This window comes from Leptosomus discolor, chromosome 7, assembly GCF_034619465.1.
Source record: "Leptosomus discolor isolate bLepDis1 chromosome 7, bLepDis1.hap2, whole genome shotgun sequence".
NCBI classification, from domain to species: domain Eukaryota; kingdom Metazoa; phylum Chordata; class Aves; order Leptosomiformes; family Leptosomidae; genus Leptosomus; species Leptosomus discolor.
This window is the reverse complement of record NC_141397.1, coordinates 38,555,008-38,573,557: the sequence shown is the minus strand read 5'-3', so window position 1 is coordinate 38,573,557 and position 18,550 is coordinate 38,555,008. Positions and strand designations below refer to the sequence as shown.

At 50.0% G+C, this 18,550-nt stretch overlaps 1 protein-coding gene across 1 annotated transcript in view; it reads right to left on the bottom strand.

The window, feature by feature from the left end:
* Nucleotides 1-209: 209 nt before the first annotated feature.
* Nucleotides 210-18,550, bottom strand: part of SLCO2A1 (solute carrier organic anion transporter family member 2A1) — a 28,534-nt gene continuing 10,193 nt past the window's right edge. The window contains exons 2-14 of the mRNA XM_009956575.1: nt 16,190-16,327; nt 13,877-14,039; nt 10,001-10,216; nt 8,167-8,265; nt 6,622-6,755; nt 5,398-5,479; nt 4,098-4,262; nt 3,349-3,538; nt 1,522-1,681; nt 966-1,135; nt 733-797; nt 459-579; nt 210-330 (exon numbers count right to left, since the gene is read on the bottom strand). Of these exons, the coding sequence (XP_009954877.1) occupies nt 210-330; nt 459-579; nt 733-797; nt 966-1,135; nt 1,522-1,681; nt 3,349-3,538; nt 4,098-4,262; nt 5,398-5,479; nt 6,622-6,755; nt 8,167-8,265; nt 10,001-10,216; nt 13,877-14,039; nt 16,190-16,327 (1,824 nt within the window). The remainder of the gene's footprint in view (nt 331-458; nt 580-732; nt 798-965; nt 1,136-1,521; nt 1,682-3,348; nt 3,539-4,097; nt 4,263-5,397; nt 5,480-6,621; nt 6,756-8,166; nt 8,266-10,000; nt 10,217-13,876; nt 14,040-16,189; nt 16,328-18,550) is intronic.

Below are 18,550 nucleotides of genomic sequence, written 5' to 3'. Positions count from 1 at the left end.
CCTGGGAGAAGCTGGTCCCAGGATGAAGCTGGTATGGAGCATCCTTTGCCGGGACCATCCTCACCAGGAGCATGGTGGTGCCGTTAGCTGCAGGAGAGGAACTCAGAGCTGCTAAGGTGAAGTCACTCCCTTAGGATGAAAAACAAACCCAAAAAAGACAAAGTACTGGCAGTGAGTAATGAGGGGTGCTGAGTCAGTCCCCAGGTGGGCTACACCAGCCCTGCTGCCTTCTCTTGCACGTTGTACTCCTTGCTCCTCTTCACCTTCCAGCTGATGAGGGCAAGGAGGATGGTGCCCACCACCTTGTAGCCCACCTGCAGCCCCAGGTATCTGTCGGGAGAAGAGCAGGGAGATGCCACGTCTGGAGGTAGCACCTCCAGCCAGCACCAGGCTGAGCTGTGGACCATCCCCATGGTCATCCCCACTTAAGGGGACGGGTGGACACACAGCAGGGGTACCTGTTGCGGAGGAAGTCGTTGTTGTAGTAGGTGCAGAACCGGCGCTGGGTGCACTGCTTCTGCCAGTAGATGCAGGAGGAGTCAATGAGGGCACCGAACATGGCCGGAGCTGGCAGCCATGCTTTGGAGAGAGGATGGAATCAGGCTGCCCGCCCTGCCCTGCCTGCATGCTTTGCCTGCTGTCCCCAAGGAGATTCAACACCTCCTGGAGCTTAAGCAAGCCTCTCAGCACCCTGCTGCCTTTCCCCAGCCTCATTAGGAGATGGACACTCACCCAGCAGCCTCATTAGTAAGAACTGGACTCCGATGGCAAATGACTTCTCGTCCTGGTTCACCACCCTGCAGGGGAGAAGCCACGGGAGGTCAGAGCGGCTGCAGCAGCTCTGCATTTGGCCCAGTGTCTCAGCCTGGTTGCAAGTTTAAGAGGTCCCATTGATCCCAGCTTGGGGAACCGATCACATCATGGTTCCCCCAGTGCCTTGCAACACACCCCTGCCCGATGCTCACCGTAAAACCATCATGTAGAGGGGGTTGTGGGACAGGCAGGCTACCAGGGCAGCAAAGGAGATGAGGAATATGGCAGGAAGGAGCATGTGGGAGCAGCTGAGTGGACAGGAGCCTGCCTTGGCATAGGACAGCCCGTTCCCAGCAGGGATCAGGGAACAGTTCTTGTAGATCTGTTTGAAATGTTTGGAAAAAACAAATATAAGACTCCCAAAGCCAAGAGCAGGGTTTTTAGCGACGCACCAGACCACATCACTTTGCAGAAGACTGACAAGAGCATCAGCTCCGATTTTAAGGAACAGCCATGGCATGCTGCAATGGGATGTGCCTCTGTCCCCATCTCTCCAAATAGACTCCCAGGGCATTACAGCAATTCTCCATCGCACCTTCCAGAGAAGATGACTTCAGCATCTCTAGATGGTAGACATCCCCTGCCTACCACATCAAAAAGGCTCTACCAAGCTATTGCGTTTGTCAAGTTCCTACAGCATCGCTGGAACCTCCACCGTTACCAGCAAGCAAGGTGCCCTCTGCTTTGCAAACCGCTCGTTTTACTCACCACTTGTTTGGGAGTGGAAAAATTAGCGGTGCTGTTCATGCAGCCAGCGAAGCAAGGGGAGATGTACTCCACATTGTTTTCTCCGCACACTGGGTGAAAGATGTGCTCAGAGCAGTGGCACCCGCTCGGCGTCTTAACCTGCTGCTGGGAACTCAATGTACTGCCAAAAAGGAGGAGAAAAAAAATTTAAAAACATTAAAAAGTAGGACAGGAGAAAGAAAAATCCCTTCTACTAGTTAGCCAGTTTCCCCATTCCTGTTTGCACTGGGACACGGCCAGCAGCAGGCTGGCCTTGTGCCAGACCCTAATTCCCTGCAGGTACCTCTGCAAGTGTACAGTGAACTTAGCAGTAATTATGTTATGTCTGCAAACAAGTACTCACACACTTACTGCCCCCACCCCCCGCCCCACTCCCCTGCTGAAAACTGATCAGCCAAATGCCTGGAGAAATATATCTGGGCTCCATCCAAAACTGCACAAACAGATGTGTGAACAGCCCCAGCTGGAAACACCATTCAGCTAGAAACTGGAAGTGGGCTCATTTCCAAACAAGCCTGATGACAGCGTGAAAGTCAAGAGGACAAACTGAATTATCTGTCCTGTCTTGCCTTACTACCTAAGGGAGCTCATCTGCTGGAGCGGCACAGTCCGTCTCTTACGGGAAGATGGCACTGAAGACCTGCCCTTGGTCATGGTGGGATGGGACTGCTCCATCCCCTATGGGAACACAGCACCAGGGACCTGCCCTTAGGCATGGTGGGATGTGGCAGAGCTCATGCTCACTCATCCACGTAGCCCACAGCTACTTGGGGATACAGGCAAAAGGCATTTATGCACTGCTGCCATTGTGTGGGGTGAGGGTTCCAAAATAATATAAGGCAACAGTCTCCTTTTCCATGCAAGACCCTCCAGCAGCTCCTAGTTACATCAGCAAAGCCTTTCAAGACTGGTGCATCCCCGAGTAGCCAAGACAGTCAGTCAACCTGACACTGGCAACAAGAGGTGAACGCTGTGAGGCCAAGGTGCATCACAAAATTTAGCACTTGCAGCACCTGATCTTGAGCTGACTGATCTCCTCACATTTGAAGCCTTGCTCTCACACAGAAGGCTTGAAGCGCCAGTGCCTCAGTGGATTTCCATGTGCTCCTGAATTCATGGTGCATGCTGTGCAGCTCTCAGAGCAAAATGTAAACACGTCACCTACACATGACTTTGCAGACTGCTGTTGCTTTCCTTCACCGTGGTTATTTAAGTGGTTTTCACGTGGGAGAAGGCCATGGACTGCTCTGTCCCTCATCTCTCCATTGTACCCTTGGGACAGGAGACTTATTGCTGGAGAAGAAAAATGTCTATACGGAAGCCCCTTGCTGGCAGTGCATTGGGAAATGAGCATGATGCCCTTGACAGCAAGCCTGGGGTGGAGTCTAAATGTCATTTTTATGTTCAAAAGACATGGTAAAAGCCAAAAGTTTCCACTCAGGTGAGGAGAAAGGTGATGTTCAGCTGGAAAAAAGGGACCGTGCGAGATGCCCATATGTGAAGCTGATGTGGACGTGGGCACTAATACTAACAATTTCTCCCTAGAAATCCAGAGTGAAAAATACACCCTGCTTGTTTGGTACAGAAAATTAGTAACAAATGCTCTCCCAAGCTTTCTGTGCTGTAGATCACTTAGATCTCCTCCAGACAGTGGGATCAAGGAGCAAGCAGTAGCGTGGTGATGTCTGCTGCCTTTTCCCCTCCACCTGTATGTATCCCACCCCATGGATAATCAGGTCAAGAGCTGGAGGAACAAGGAGCTGGAAACAATGCAGGCACCTGTGTTACCTGGGGGGGTAGATCCCATCGATGCGTCCTGTGGAGCAGCCCATGAAGAAAATAGGCAGGCAGATGAGGATGGAAAAAACAAGCACCACCACAGCAAACCGGGGGATGGCCCGGAGGGAGAAGGCAAAGCGTTTCATGATGATTCCTCCTAAAAGCATCCCAAGTGCTGCTGCTGGCAGGTTCACAGCCCCTGCAGCGGAATGAAGGCATTAGCTGGGGGTCCTGTCTGCCAAGCACCTCTCTGTGGGCAGGGGATGGAGGTAGTAGCTTTGTGGACACGGTGGTTGGGAGAACCCACAGACCCCACCAGTCTCCAAGGCAGACCAAAACCCAAGGCAGCTGGCACCTAGGAGAAACCTGAGCTTCAGGAATCTGGCTTAGAGGTGCAAGATCAAGCTTGGCACATAATCACTTGCTCTTGACAACTTTAAGCATCTGAGTGACCCAGACCTGCTTCTCCCATGTGGTGGGGCTGCACGTTTTCAACGAAAGCGATTGCTGGCTCGCAAGAGCGAGCAAATAAATGTAGACAGCCTTTGAGAGGCTGCAAGACAGCCTGGGCCTTCTGCAGGCATCTCAGGTCAGGAGAGCCATCAACCATCTTGAGGTGATACCTAGGTCTCATCTGAAAATGAGTTTCCAATGGCTTCCTCCCACAGGATTTAAAAAACCTGGGGAATATGGAGAGGTGGCTCCCTGCTGACGTATATTTTTTCACCCTATGGCTGCCACTGCCCGGCTGTGCTCACCTATGAGAAAGTTGGCATATGAGGAGGAGGCACCGTACTGCTTCTCCAGGAACTTGTTGAGGAAGGTGGCCAGACCCGCAATGACTGAGGAGAAGCTGCACTGAGCCAGCACCAGGAGGATGAAGAGGGGATTGAGGAGCAGCCTGAGGAAGATCTTTGGGAATCCTACAGGGAAACAGCAGGAAAAATGTATTTTAGCCACGTGACCCTCACATCAGCAATTCGTACTGCGGGAAAAAACCCCACCCATAGACTGTTCCCAGTGAGTTAATACAAGGGATGGCTAAGGCCATGGGAAAATGGAAGTGGAGACACCCTAACTTGGCCTGGCAGCTGGCAGGACCATGGCTAAAGTGCCCTGAGAAGCAAAGTGGAAGGCCAGGTCTTCCCACTACCCTCCCTCCCATGCTTTGCAAACTCACAAGCCTCCGGAGCACTTAGCAGCCGTGGTGCACTTGTTTTTCTGGAGCAGGGCCCATACCCTTGGGCAGTGCAAACAGACAAAGCCACATGGGTTTTGGCAGAGCCCCACCATCTGTGCACAGGCAGGGTCTGGCTCCTGCAGCTGATGAACACAGTGTATTTTCCTGGTGGGACATCATCTGCCCCTGCCCTTTCAGCAAAGGCAGGCTGACTCCAGGCTCCTCAGGAGCAGCTCTGTTTATTTAGTCCCTAACTAGCTTTCCCCTTCTAGCAGAATGTGCCATGGAGACCTGGCATTGTTCATCAAACCCAATGAGATAGAGAAGAGGGAGTACACAGCTCCAGGACATGACGGCAGTGGATGGAGAGGGAAGGAGGGAGGGGCTTTAGCCGGAAAGAAGCCACCATGGAGCTAAAAAAAGTCATTAAACTGGTCTCTCTCATCAGTGACATCCCTACTGAAGCCTGTTTCAGCTACACATAAACAAACCAGTGTAAGCTGCAGTTCTATGGTGGCACCAGCAGCCCTATGCCCTCTCCTGGAGCCACAGGTTAAACCACCCAGCTAGCGTTTTCCAGTGTGCTTGTGCCATTTAAGATCCTCAAACGAAATTTCAGAGATGATTCAGGCTCCACAGACCTCAACAGTGCTGTCTTACAGCAAGAGGGAGGCTGTGTCCATTTTTCTGTGGTCCTTAGGGAAGGGCTGAGCTTGAGGTGCTTGAGCTGCCCCTGGTAGCTCCATGCAAGGTGGTGGACTGACTCAAAGGCTCCCAACAAGCACCCTCAGCTTGAAAACGCTGGCATGGTGGTCTCCACCCACCCAGTATGGCCTTGTGCCCCCGGTCACCCTCGCCTTTAAGTGCCAACCCTTTACTTTTTATAAACTCCAGCAGGGAGGTTTCTTCAGCCACCCCCTTCTCCATCTTCCTGAGCATGCCAGCCTCTGCGTTCAGGTCCTGGGGAGGGAGAGAAGAGCAGCCTGTGGTGAGAGGGGAGTACCCATGTGTGGCTGGCACCGTCCCAGCTCCCCACAAGGCTCAGGAGGAGCAGGGTCTGTCCCAGATGCCTTTGACACCCTGCCAAGCCTGATGGTTTTTCTGCTCGTTACAGCTCAGGGGTGAATTATCTCAAAAATCATGGCAGCCCTTGAGCAGAGCTGCAAGACAAAAGTTTGTCCTGCTCTTAGAGGTTTTAAGAGCTTGGCAAGCTTTCCTCTCCTCAACTCTGACAAGATACTCTTTTAATTCTAAAAAAGTCTGAAAATGAAAGTGGGGCATAGGTCAGCTCAAGTCTGGTGAGTAGTCTAGCTATAATAATGAAATATTTTGGGTTTGCTTTTGACCTTTAAAGAATCAATGATTAAACAATTTCAAAACAAAACAAAACTACTTTTGAAACTAAACCAGTGGGGCTTGGCTTTGAAAACACTGAAATGAAACGTTTTGGTAGTTTTTCATCTTTTAACGTTTGTTTTAATGGGAAACTTGTCTCTTTTCTACAATTTTTTCCCAAAAGGAAAAGCCCATTTATCAAACCCCGCTGCCCAGCTTTATCCCAGTGCTGCTCCTGTGTATGCCACACTTGAGGATGCCCTGCTCTGAGCAGGGGCTATCACTGATGATGATGCTGCTGGCATCAGGAGAGCATGACTTTGCAGTGGGGAGTTAAGATACAGCCATCACCAGCAGAACCAGGTCAGACACCCCAGGAAGGGCTGAGACGCCATGACAGACCCCTACCAAGGAGGACTGTGTGCAGGAACCCCAAGAAGCCACTCAGCCATCACCCTGCCCCAGGGAAGGCCCAGAACCTTCCCAACAGATGCTGTCGATGCAGCTAGTGGGAAGGGCATGAGGTCTGATTTTGGTCTGCTGAGCTGTGGTGGTTCCGGCTTTCCAGCTAATGGTGAGGAAGGGAAGGTCCTGGTCCTTCACGAGCTTGTTTGGAAGACTTTTCACTTGTAAGTTGTAACCACATCTGAGAGAGGTTGCTGTGCTCCCTTCCTCCCTCCCACCCTTCTCCTCCAGGGACAGGTATTCCCTCCCCGAGCGCAGCCCTGTCACCAAGATGTTCTGGCCCTCTGGAGATGAGGTCTCACCTCTCCTTTCAGCAGGTACCGAGGAAAAAAGAAATAAGGAATGGACGTGAGCACCAAGCAGCCTGAGGAGATCAGCAGTCCCAGCCACCAGGCTCCAATCCACTGCTGGTCCCTCGGTGTCAGGGCCACTGTAGCTGCAAGGCACAAGGACCCATCATAAGAGCTCTGCACCTGTCTAGGGTGTAAGGTGCGAATATCCATGAAAAATCTGAACCGGTGGAGCAAGAAGGCTCCATGTGGGCACAGTCCAAGGGTCTCTCCACTGGTGTGGAACAGCAAATAGATGGAGGTGGCAGCTCCCACCAGCGTTGGTAGCAAGACCAGCCCTGGTCATGTTTGACCTTCCTTCCCCGGCCAGAATCCTGCACCGCCACTCCCCATCCAAACTGCACTGAGCCTCCCAAATGATGGAATGGATTTAGTCAGCACCAAAGTATGTTGATGGCATAGGTTCAACTCTTCCCTGCCGAGCCAGCCAGCAAGGCAGTGATTACAGAGGCCTGACTCCATCCTCCTCTGCGTGGGGTGTACGGTGGGTTTGGACTGCACTACCTGTCAGGGATGCTGAGCTGAGACAGGGACTGGGAAAGGGCACAGCCGCTTTCCTGGAAAAAATTGTTCTCTCATTGTTCCAGGCTTGGTCACTCTCTGCTTGCAGAGACCAAGGGAAGGACCCATGCCAGCAGAAGAGTGCTGTTAATGAGCCTGGTTTCCGAGTGGATGAAACTCTGGGCGCCTTCTCCGGAAAAAGGAGGAGAAGGTGAGATCCGCTTCGTCTCCAGTGCAGACACCCTCGGCTGGGCCAAGCGATGCTCACGAGAGGTTGACAGATTGCTTGGCTTGGCATGGGGACCGCATGTCCCCATCACCAGGATGTTGCGGCTGGGAAAGGAACAAGCAGCAGCCTCCGGGTGGGACCTCCGTGCCAGGGTGCGGCAGGAGAGGAGCCCACACCCCACTGAAACAATTGCCCTGCTTCCCCAAACAGGACCACTCCACTCTGGAGCTTGGACGTCATCAAGGAGCGACCAGGCAGAGCCTGCTAAATCCGTCTGCCGCCACAGGGAGCGAGCCAAGGCTTTTTGCTGTTTCCTGCCTGAGGTTCATTTATTACTCTTATCAGGCACTGGACAAAAATGTCAGGCGAGCTCTGATCTCTCTAAGGAAACACAGGAAAAGCCACATTACTGATGGAGCTGAGGAGAATTCTTTAGTGATTAAGTTACCAGAAATAAGCACGCACTGTAGATAAAGAAAATAAGCCCTGTGTTGGCATTGGCTTGGTCCCTCTCTCTGCAGATGCTGGTGAAGGGCGGTGGGGAGGAGGACGAGTAGACTCAAGCCTGCCCATGCACCCATAGGGCAATGGTTGCCATCTGTTGTCTTCCTCATGGGGAGATGAAGAAGTGTGCTGAGGTGCTATTCCAGATCAGATCTTTCCAGGGGAGTGGGTTTTGTGAGTCACAGGACTGGTGGCTTCTGCCACCACTCATCTCAGAGTGTCCTTCTGACTCACAGAAGGCTTTTAGGACCATCGCTACTCACCAACGTCAACTCTTCCAATATCCACAAAGAGCCGCAGCACCACGGATCCCAGCAAGTATCCAAAAGCAGGGCCAAACACGGCAATAGCAAAGAGGATGGCTGAAAAAAGGGAGCAGAGAGAGCCAATGTAAGCAGGGAACAGTAGCTTCAATGCAGATACGGCTTTTATCCTCCCACGTGAGGCAGGTATGGTGTTACAACATGCAGAGATCTTTTATCAAGCAGCAGATGATAAGATCCCTTTGCTCAGGTACTGGACATGGTGTTTATCTAACAGGATTAGGAGGAGGGCAAGCAGCTGCCTGCAGAAAAAGTCCCTCTGCTCTGCTGCAATCAAGGCTTTGCTGACACGCTAAAAGATGTCGGCTACACCATGAATACTCACGATTCACTGTGACAAAGGGGGGAACCCCGGAGAGCAGCAGAACAGTGGGATCCTGGGCTCCTGCAGGTGACGGAGATCTTAATCTCTTACGGGAGGCCAAGGAAACAAAGCCATCTTAGTCCTTAGATCCAAGCGAAAAGATTTGGTGCAAACTTCAGGGAAGGTGAAAGATGCTGAGAGCAAAAAGACCAGCAAATCACCCTTGGTTCGGCTGAACTATCCTCTTCAAAAAATGAGTAACTTGGACCTATCCCATAAGGTCAAAATGTTTCCTTTTGACTTCTTCGGAATGAAAGGATTCAAGTTTCATCCATGAAAGAAACTTTTTGCAAACCTTCTTAAGATGTTCAAAAGGAGACAGTTTGCTTGAACTGCATTAACCATTTTGCTGGTCTGGAGCCTTTGAACATATTGGGTATGAAAGCGCCTGATCCTACTGCTATGCCTCAGCTGTGTGCCTATTTTAAAAGCTTTTTTTTTTTTTTTTCCCCAGTTAGGCAAGGCAGTGCTTTTGTTTCTGCAACATAAACCTAAGTATTGAAGGAAGTCTTTAGAGAAGTATTTAACCTCATACATAGACAATAATATTCCCTTTCATAGGAAGATGCTGGGACCTAAAATAAAACAATACTCAAAGGGCAATGGTATTTGTGTTGTACTGAGACAATCCAGACTCACAGTAGCCGTACCCCACCAACACAGACATTCCCATGGCCCTAAGTGACCGCCTATATTATCCAGAACAAGCCAGTCCCGTTTGCCTTCATCTTTAGCTTTGTGAATCCAAAGGGCACTCAGAAGTCCTGGGAGCAGTGACCCCTCGCCACAGGGGAAGACGAGGATGATGTCCCTCCTTTTGCCAGCCCAGGCTACTATAATTGAGTTGAGAGGAGTGAGTACTACCTGCAGGGGAGACTTTCTGCAGAGCTCTTAGGTGATGTAACAACCCTTTCCAGCAGGACCCTGGAGCAAAGCATGCCTGGGTGGGTCTGGAGACCCTGCCAAGCACTCCATTGCTTTTCCAAAGCCTGTCCTTGGGAGTCTAATTCCAAAGGCTTTCCTTCTCCTTTAGTGCTTACCTTATTTTGGAATGTCTGCTTTCAACTCCTAAATGACTCTGATGTGAGTAGTAAGGTTTCCTCACTACTTTTTCCACCCATGGATGGCATAAGTTCTCACAGATGCAAGGGAGAAGCCCCAGCTCATTCATCTCATCTCCTTGCCCTGATTCTTTGGCTTCCTAACATCCACACCATAAATATAACCCTACAGAGAACAGCTGGCTATCAAGGGGAGAGACAGCCCAGCCTTTTAATGGGGGAGGATCTCATCTGCATCCCACTGGCTGCTCAACCCATGCCCACAGGTTCCTCTCCAGATGAGCACCTGTACATCTCAACTCTATGGCCTGGACGGAACAGAATGATATACAGCAATGGTCATGCTTACCTACGTAGAGTGGGGAATTGTTTGCTTCTGCGAAGTCGTCTACATAGGATATCCCAAAGGGCTGGATGGGAACTGTCCCGATTCCAGCCAGCAGCTGGGCAATGACCATCATTGCCCATATACTGCTGGCCTCCTTCTGGGGATCCTGGGTGGCGTTCGGGCACACAAACTTATTCTCTGCATAGCAGAGTTCAGCCTGGACCTGGCTTTTGTTACCTGAAAGGGAGAAGAATGAGCATTACAACGCTGGGCATGTCCCCTGCCTCCTCCCACACTAAATCCCTACATACCATGAATCTCCCAAATTTGCCAAGTAAGCACACACTATTGAATTTTGGATGGATTGCTCATTTTATTTAGCAGGTCTTCTCATCACCTTTCCCATCTTGGGGTTTTATACTGTGATTTTTTTATCAAACTTTTTAAAGCTGACTAGAGAATTAATTTCTCCTGTAGGCTGCGAGCGCGGATGGAAAAGGTCAGCCCTGCAGTCCAACTCCAGTGAGCTGCATTCGAGCTGTCAGCAGAAGATAAAAAGCTCTCTATCAACGTTGCAGAAATGCTGGATCCAGTGAACAGACAAAAGCCTTTGGACAGACAGTGTCAAAGCCAGTGGAAAAGCCTAAATATTCACAGATGGAAAAGCCTGTTTTTCTGGCAAAATGAAGGTGTTGCAGAGCAAGAGAGTAATCCCTGGTATTCTGATGTTAGCTCTTCCCACTCAGGCTTTTTTTTTCTTTTCTTTTTTTTTTTAGTATTACTTGTAATTGGTTCAACATTCCTATCACATCTTGCTCCTTAATGTAGTAAGCATGGATTTTCTACAGTTCTGAGCAAACAGACACAAAACAAAACCAAATATTTGTCAGGTGATTAGGGGTGTTCAGTGGCATAGTGCAGCAGCACCTATGTCACCACAAAAAATCCTTGTGTAAGCCCATTCGAAGCCACGTTGCCTAAAGGGTCTACATTGCCAGACAGAAGGAGCCTTCTTTTCTAACACAGACTTCTACTGCAGCAAAAGCGGGAGCCACAGAAGCCTCTCATGCCAGATTGCATGCCGTGGAGCGAGGCTGCTCTTCGTTTAATGAGGGCAAACCTAATCCATGGCTGGATTTTTGACGCCACTGGTCTTTGCTCCCCAGTGGTACTCAGGCAGGAACAGGGAGTGATGCTCCCTGGGGTGACCTGGCTGCCCTGAGCAGGACACCCTGCCCCTGTATCTCCATTGCCCTCATCACTCAGGAGAAGCCCACCTCCTTCCAAAGCAAGGACCTTACTTGTTCATACTGTCTGGACATGGGGAGGTCTTCACCCTGCTCAAGAATGCCATGCAAACTCCAACCAGGACTGGAGTATCTTCATGGGCTGTAAATACTGGGCCAAGACACGTATGGCTCTGGGCAGAGAGTGGGATGATACCTGCTCCTTCGACTTGTTTCCTTTGACAGTAAGAGCAGCCCCTATCCCAAACCCTGGCCAGTTCATAGCCTGACGCATGAATGTCAGAAAACTTGGCATCTGATGTCTGATCCACTCTCCAAACTGGCCAACTCGAAAAACAGAGACATTCGATGCTGCATAGCAGGGAGGCAGCTGTGAGCCAGCAGAGAGCTGGTCTTCACATTTCTGCGTGAGCACTGGTGCACTCTCAGCCGCATGCCGGGCTGTCATTTTTAATAATGTTTCATGGGATCTGGGCTTGTGGATCAGCTGTGGTGGTGCCAGATTTCCCAGAGCTGGTGTGGGAGAGCAAAACCAGAGGATCTCTAACCCTTTGGTGGGAGCAGAGATTGTCAAGCACCTGCAAGCAGCTCTGTCCTCACTGCGCTTTGCTCCCAGTCTGGTGTTTGCAAAACCAGGATCTAACTAAAGGGAGCAACTTGCCCAAGGCCACCACCAAGCAGCTCCCTAGCCCAGAGGATCAGGCTAACATGAAATGCATGGAGCTCAAAGCCTTTCCAGGAGACAGCATCCGCTAACTAGAAGTAGAAGGCTTTCCCTGGCTGGCACTGCTGCAACTGCTGCCATCCCCTCAGTAGCACAGGCACGGGGTGAGCAACTTGGCACAGAGCTGAGGTGACTAAGGGTTTTCAGAGGTGGTAATCCCCAAGGAGGCTAAGGCTCGTTGCCATCCCAAGGATTTAGGGACTGAAGTCACTTTGGGAAGACCAAAGGCAGCCTTGTGGCACATGATGCAGGGTCTTCTGTGTATTGCATTCTGCATGGAAACTGGAGCTGTCGTTGTACACAATAGCTTGTTCCCAAAGCCTACCCAATTAAACTAGTAGCCCTTCTTAGTATGGATCATAAGGCTTACTGGCTAGAGTAGAACAGGCCCTGGGGACAGGAGGTCTTAACTCTGCTCTGTCACCCACATAGTGCTCAGCAGCAGGGAGACAACCACACTTCTCATGCTGCAATACCTCTGTGACTCCAGTAAAGATAATGTTCCTTTCCTTTCCAAAGTACTTTGGGCTATAAGTGAAACATCAGCTGCATTTGCGTTCAGCCTGGGCTCTCAGCAGGGCCACAGGGAAGCCAGGCTGCAGCAGAAGCATTTGCTTTTCTCCCTTGCACTGCCGCAGCTCTCAGCTGCCTGCAGGGAGACCACCAAGACCAAGGTCTTGTCACGCACAAAAACCAGATGAGAGGAGAAGGTGGTCAAAGCCTAGCTGGTACAACAAGGCATACACACACATTGAGAGTGCATTTTCAAGCCTTCTTATCAGTCAGATGAACTGCTTTGCCCTCAGAGCACATGGCACTTGAGCAGACAAGTGCCACCCAAACAAGACTGAGAACTATTCTGGTGTGAATCCAGCTCAGTGTTCAGAAAAGCACAAAGCCTCAGTAGCAAGGTAGAGCCTTTGAGCCTCCTCAGGAAATGCACCAGTGCCCCAAAAAAGCCAGAAGTGAAGTGATTTGTCCACGGGTGTCATCAGCAGAACCAGCATCTCCTGCATCCCAGGGCTTCTGCCCTCAGCCTGCTGCTCCATCAGCAGCATGCTCTGCTCACAGTTGGTTTCACACTCTCCTTGGCTGGCTGTTTGGATAGCTAAATGACATGCCATCATTACTAACAGTGCTGCCATCTGCCTAGGGCAGAGATGCAGCTTTAGAGCTGCACCTGGGGCTCTTCGGGAGCCACAGAAAGCAAACCTATTTCCAGGATGCTCAGGAGCAGGTTGGAGGGTCACACACCACCCGTGCAGAAAGCAGGGCCACGGTGTGCTTAGAGACCTGAAAAGAGATGGATGGGCACAGCTAGGAGAGAAGCATATTTAAAGTAACATATTAAGCTAGTTAAACAATTAGTTTTCAAGCATATTTTATAGTATCCACATTGAAGGATATGCTCTCTCACTGAGTGTGGAGCCTCCTTACAAATATTCCTGGGTTGGCATGTCTTCATGGGATGAAGTCTCTCTCAGGGGTCTCAGCCCTACAGCAAGCTCCTTAGGCACTGATGGGAGGGAGAGGTGTCTTGGCCGCCTGGAGGTGATCCTGCCTGCTGAGCTTGAAGCACAGACTGCTCCCTCTGGAGGCCTTCAGGAGCATCTATGGGGAATTTGGGTCCTTCACCATGACCACAGCACTTGGCACCTGAAACTACAGCTGGAATGACACGCGTGGAAGAGCCAGAAGGGATCCCACATGTAATTATTGCATTCAGAAGGGGTTGCAAAGCTATACTGAAGTCAGCCTTAAAATAGCAAATCTCTGCCTTAAGTCTTTCCTTCTAGAACCGGTGTTTAAATTGTGTGTGCTGAATACAATAACTCTTTTTGGGTAGGCTCGTGTAACCCAGCCCAGAGCAACTGGAGATGGAGGTGAGCTGGGACAGCTCATGGCAGTAAGGGTGGAAGCACTTACCAGCACTAAGCATGGTGTATTCATAGGGGTCTGATAGGAAGTGGGGCAGGGTAACCAGGAACGCTCCCAACGCCAGCAGCAGCCCCCCAATACCGATCACCCGTGGGCGATGAACGCGGCTGCCAAAGTAGCTGACAAAGATGATAAGGACCACGTTGCCGATCTGGAAAGGACACAGTAAAATGGGAAGAACATTAGAAGGTGTCACAGAGGAACTCAGGACCTTATAACTGGTCCCCCATGACTGTGTCTGGCTGGGTGGAGAGCCCTCTTATCAGGTGACACCCACAAGAGCAGGAACGGGACAGCCCTTCATCCTGCATATTGCCAGCAAGTCAGTGCTCCCTTCTCATCGAAAGTCAGCGGGCCAACTCCTTGGCTTCTGTCACCTGTGTGCATCCCTTGTTGTCATGGACGACTTCACAGCCTCTCTGTGATCTGGCTGGGGCTTTTTTCAGCACTGACACCTACACCTCGCCCCACAGGATGGGGGGGTAGATAAACTAATAATTCCCCAGAACACAGCAAGGAATGAAGTGTATTGCCTCCATTCCCATGAGTCTAAACAGAAACAAGCGCAGCTACAAAGTCCAGCTCATTGCAAATGTTTGTGACTCTGGACACTTGCAACTGCAGATCTGGTCATCTAAAAAGATAGGAAAACATGCAGCTTATGCAGGCAAGTGGGCGAACACCATAAAATTACCATTACATGGGCTTTGTCAGCTTGGGATAAGCTAAACATTATTTTAACTTGTATGTATGGCTAAGAATACTTTTTATTTATGTTTACATGGGCTCCCTTGTTTGTCTCTCTGTGTTTTTTGTCCTTGGAATTGCTGCAGCTATCAATGCAAAAAGATTGTCGTCCTGGACAGGTAGGGCAGCTCACACACAGCTGGAGTAAAGCACAGAAATTTCTCTCATAAAGCAGAGAAATAAAGATGTATATGTAGTCTGCAAGCTGTTGTTCTTTAACGGCACGGCATATGTCCTGTTCCAATCCTTTGCCCTTCATATTCTTGCAGTAACAGACTGCTCTACATGGTGCTTGCTTTGGTATTACTTCTCCAGGCATTAATTCTCCTAAGTAGAAGTAAGTTCTCTAGTGGATAAGGAGCACATGGGTTACAGCTTTGAGATACTCTGCCAGGCTTAATTATGCCAGTTCCTCATTACCAATGTTACAGCTGTCCATACTGGGTCTCTTTGTTTGCATGGCTCGGACCTAGTCACAATCGGTGGGAAGTCCTTCACTGGTCCCAATAGGCTTTGAACCAGTCTTTTTAACCCCAGATGTAGGTGCTGGCTGAGGTAACGCCCGGGCATCTACTTCCCCAAGGACCAGGGAGGATTCTTAGTGCCCAGACTCTTGGTAGATGGTCCCATGGCAGAAGACCAGCTGTATGCAAGGTGGGCTGCCACCAAGCACTTCTTTGCCTGTGCTGTCAAAAGAAAGTCTCTGCCAGCAGGTCTTTTCCTAGTTGGCCTTGAAGAGCTACCAGAAAGGAGACAATTCATGACAATGTGAACTAGAAAACTTATTCCAGAGGAGTAAGTGTTTAGAAAGTGTGTGAGAAAAAATCCTCAACCAGTTCAGCAATATGCCACTGAAAGTCAGTCCTTTGCCACAGGGCCATCAGGAGCTGGGAGCACTGGAGAAAAGGGCTAGATCTTGGAGAGACTGCCAGGCAGGGTTTCCTTCTAGAGAAAGCTTTGAATGACTCAGGCCAGGGTCATTCATAAAGCCAATTAGAAACCTATGGAAAGAGACACTTTCACTGGAAATTGCTCACAGAGCCATAGTTACGTAGGTACCACTCATAATAAAATGCTGCTCTTCACAAAAGCTGTAAGAACTGTGATCATAGAATCACAGAATGGTTTGGGTTGGAAAGGACCTTAAAGATCATCTAGTTCCAACCCCCCCTGCCATAGGCAGGGACCTCTTCCACTAGATCAGTCATTGGAGAAGAATCACATTACATGTTTTGTCTCCCAGTCATGTGTCTGCTGGAGATGTATGGCATCCCAGGGTGGAGTAGTCTCCTCTGAAGCAACCTGCTTTCTGCTGCTGCCCTCCAAGGCCACATCCTAGCCACATGACTCTACATTCAAATTCCTGGCATGTGGTACAGCAGAAGAAAAATTTGAAGGTGTCCAAGTATACAGCAACAGCTGCTTCATCCAGCACATGCCAGCATGGCCAAGGAAGCACTGGGTACGAACAACCTTGAGACCCTATTCTGAGAAGTTCCCCACCATGTTCTGGCAACCGCTCCAGGCCCCCACACAAGCTTCTCACCCAGTTACCTCATGTAAGCTGGAGATGAAACCTGAAGAGAGACTGGAGAGCCCAAAGCGCTTCTCAATGGTGGTGAGGCTGCTCTTGAAGTTGGCACTGTAGAGAAGCTGGGAGAGCTGGAGAAGCCCATGGCACAGCACAAATACCTGTGGGCAAAAAAAAAGTGCCATCCCAGTTACTACCCAGTTAGTGCCCTGCTAACGTGTAACTGCTGGTGACCATTTTCCGTGAGAGGGATTTGAGAGTCATACGCACATGGACCCAAGCTGGCCAGCACAGCTGCACCTCTGACATGCAACAGATCTACTGAAGGGCTTGGTCCTGGATCCCTGATTAACTCAGCTTTGCAAAATGAGCAATGCAGTGTTCAGAAGAGAGGACAAGGAGTACTGGTTTTATCTTTTCTCTGCTTTACCATTATTAATATTAATTGGTATTTGCACTGCACAACCCTTGTGCAACCCTCAAAAGCAACCCTCCAACCTGAGGAGGACCTGTTGCACTGGGAGTTGTACAATGATAAATGAGACAGGCTTGACTTTGCATGTACTCAGTGTGTGCTCCTGAAACCGTATTAGAGCCAACCCTGCAGCTGCTGTGCCGCAGCTGAAAGGGAGCTGTGCTAGTTTAGACTACCTGAGATCCAGTATTTCCAGTTGGCCCTTTGGATTCACTCAGCTGTAAAGCCAGTTAACAGAACTTGCTCCAAGGGGTGTTGCAAGAAGTGGTTGAAAAATGGCTTTAAAAGACCCAGAGGGAAAGGATGAAATATGCACAACATGGTCTCACTACTGGAAGGTCTTTCTAGTATTCTAAAAACAGCATCTTTCCCTTGAGCCAGGCTGTGAGCCATGCCAGAAGCCAAGCCGAATGGAGGCAGAGCTTGCCTGGAGCAGAGGAGGGAATACAGAGAGTTTATGGGGCAGGGCAGAAGTGTGGTCGAAAGAGCCTGGGTGGCCTGGGAGAGGAAAGCACTCTCAGCTGGGGATGCATGAGGCAGCTCACAAGTGTCTTTTGATCTATATTTAGTCAGAACAGTTTTTCTCTATTTTTCTTGGACTGGAATGTATCCACACAGTGCCAAAAGTATTTTAAAATCTTTTAAAAAACAAAACAAAACAAAACAAAAACAAACCACCAAACGGGAAAAAGTCTTTTTATTTAAATTCACGGGAAATCAAATATTTGCTGAATACCGGAAGCGTGTCCCACAAAGATAACGGCAGGAAGCTTGAGATGATGAATGGGGGATCAAAGGTACTGCAGGGCTGACAAATTCTTTATGTCCTTGGTTAGGAGGGCAGCAATACTTGTTGTTAGTATTTATTTGGAATGGCAGTAGTGCCCAGAAGCCTTGACCCATTGTATGGACAAAAAAGAACCACCAGAAAAAGAATGAAATTGTCTTCCTGACATGGAAGATGCAAATGCCGTAAGTGGATGGAGTGGTTTTTTGGGGAGCAGAGGAGGACACAGAGCTAGGTCCAGCAATTGCAAGAGAATCTGGGTAGAAGAAGACGGGCAAAAGGGTGGCTTCTTGGGAAGCTTCTCCTACAAGGGAGGATGGCACCAGCCAGAAGACACAGCTGAGTATCTGAAAGCATAAGCCATGGGAGAGATGCTGACAGACGGCAGGAGAGAAGAGGATGGAGATGAAGGAGAAGGAGAAAATGGAGCCCTGGCAGTGTGAGGACAGGCTGGGAACAACCTGGAGACCACAGAAAAGTAGAAGGAGAAAAGCAAACACCAAAAAAACCAAAGAAGGGTCACAGGGATAAGCTTCCATCCTGAACTCCCCAGCCACATCTTGGAGGGGTGTCAGCAGACAGGCTAGCATCAGGCAGGCACCTGCCACCACGGTAGCCAAGAAGGAGAGGACTTTGCCCCAACGAAAAGCAGCAGAGCAATGCCGTGGGGTGTAACATGGGAAACTCTCCCGGACAGGGACAAAGTGGAACCAAAACATCTGAAAGTAAACTCTTGAAGCAGAATTACCGCTACACCTTCCAGCTATCAACTCCTGCGTTCAAAACCCCATCCCAGTACATGGTCCTGTGGGTGATATCTGGATCCACCACCTTCACCTTCCACAATCCTGACCTGGGATGACCGTGTGATTAATCCAGCTGGTCTGGGCTGGGGCACAGAGGTGACTCCCTTGAGGATGAGAAGTGGAGAAGGGATCCTGTTGCCAGGGAACACTAATTTTTGTTCCTGCAGCTCTGGCTAGACCCTATTGAAGTCATTTGAATAAGGAAGTGCCGACTAAACAGCGGAGGGCTGGGACTGCCTGAGATGCAGAGCAGCTGGAGGGAGAGCTCTCCCGGTGCAAGGCGTTAGCTGGAGAAGCAAAGCTGTTTACCAACAGG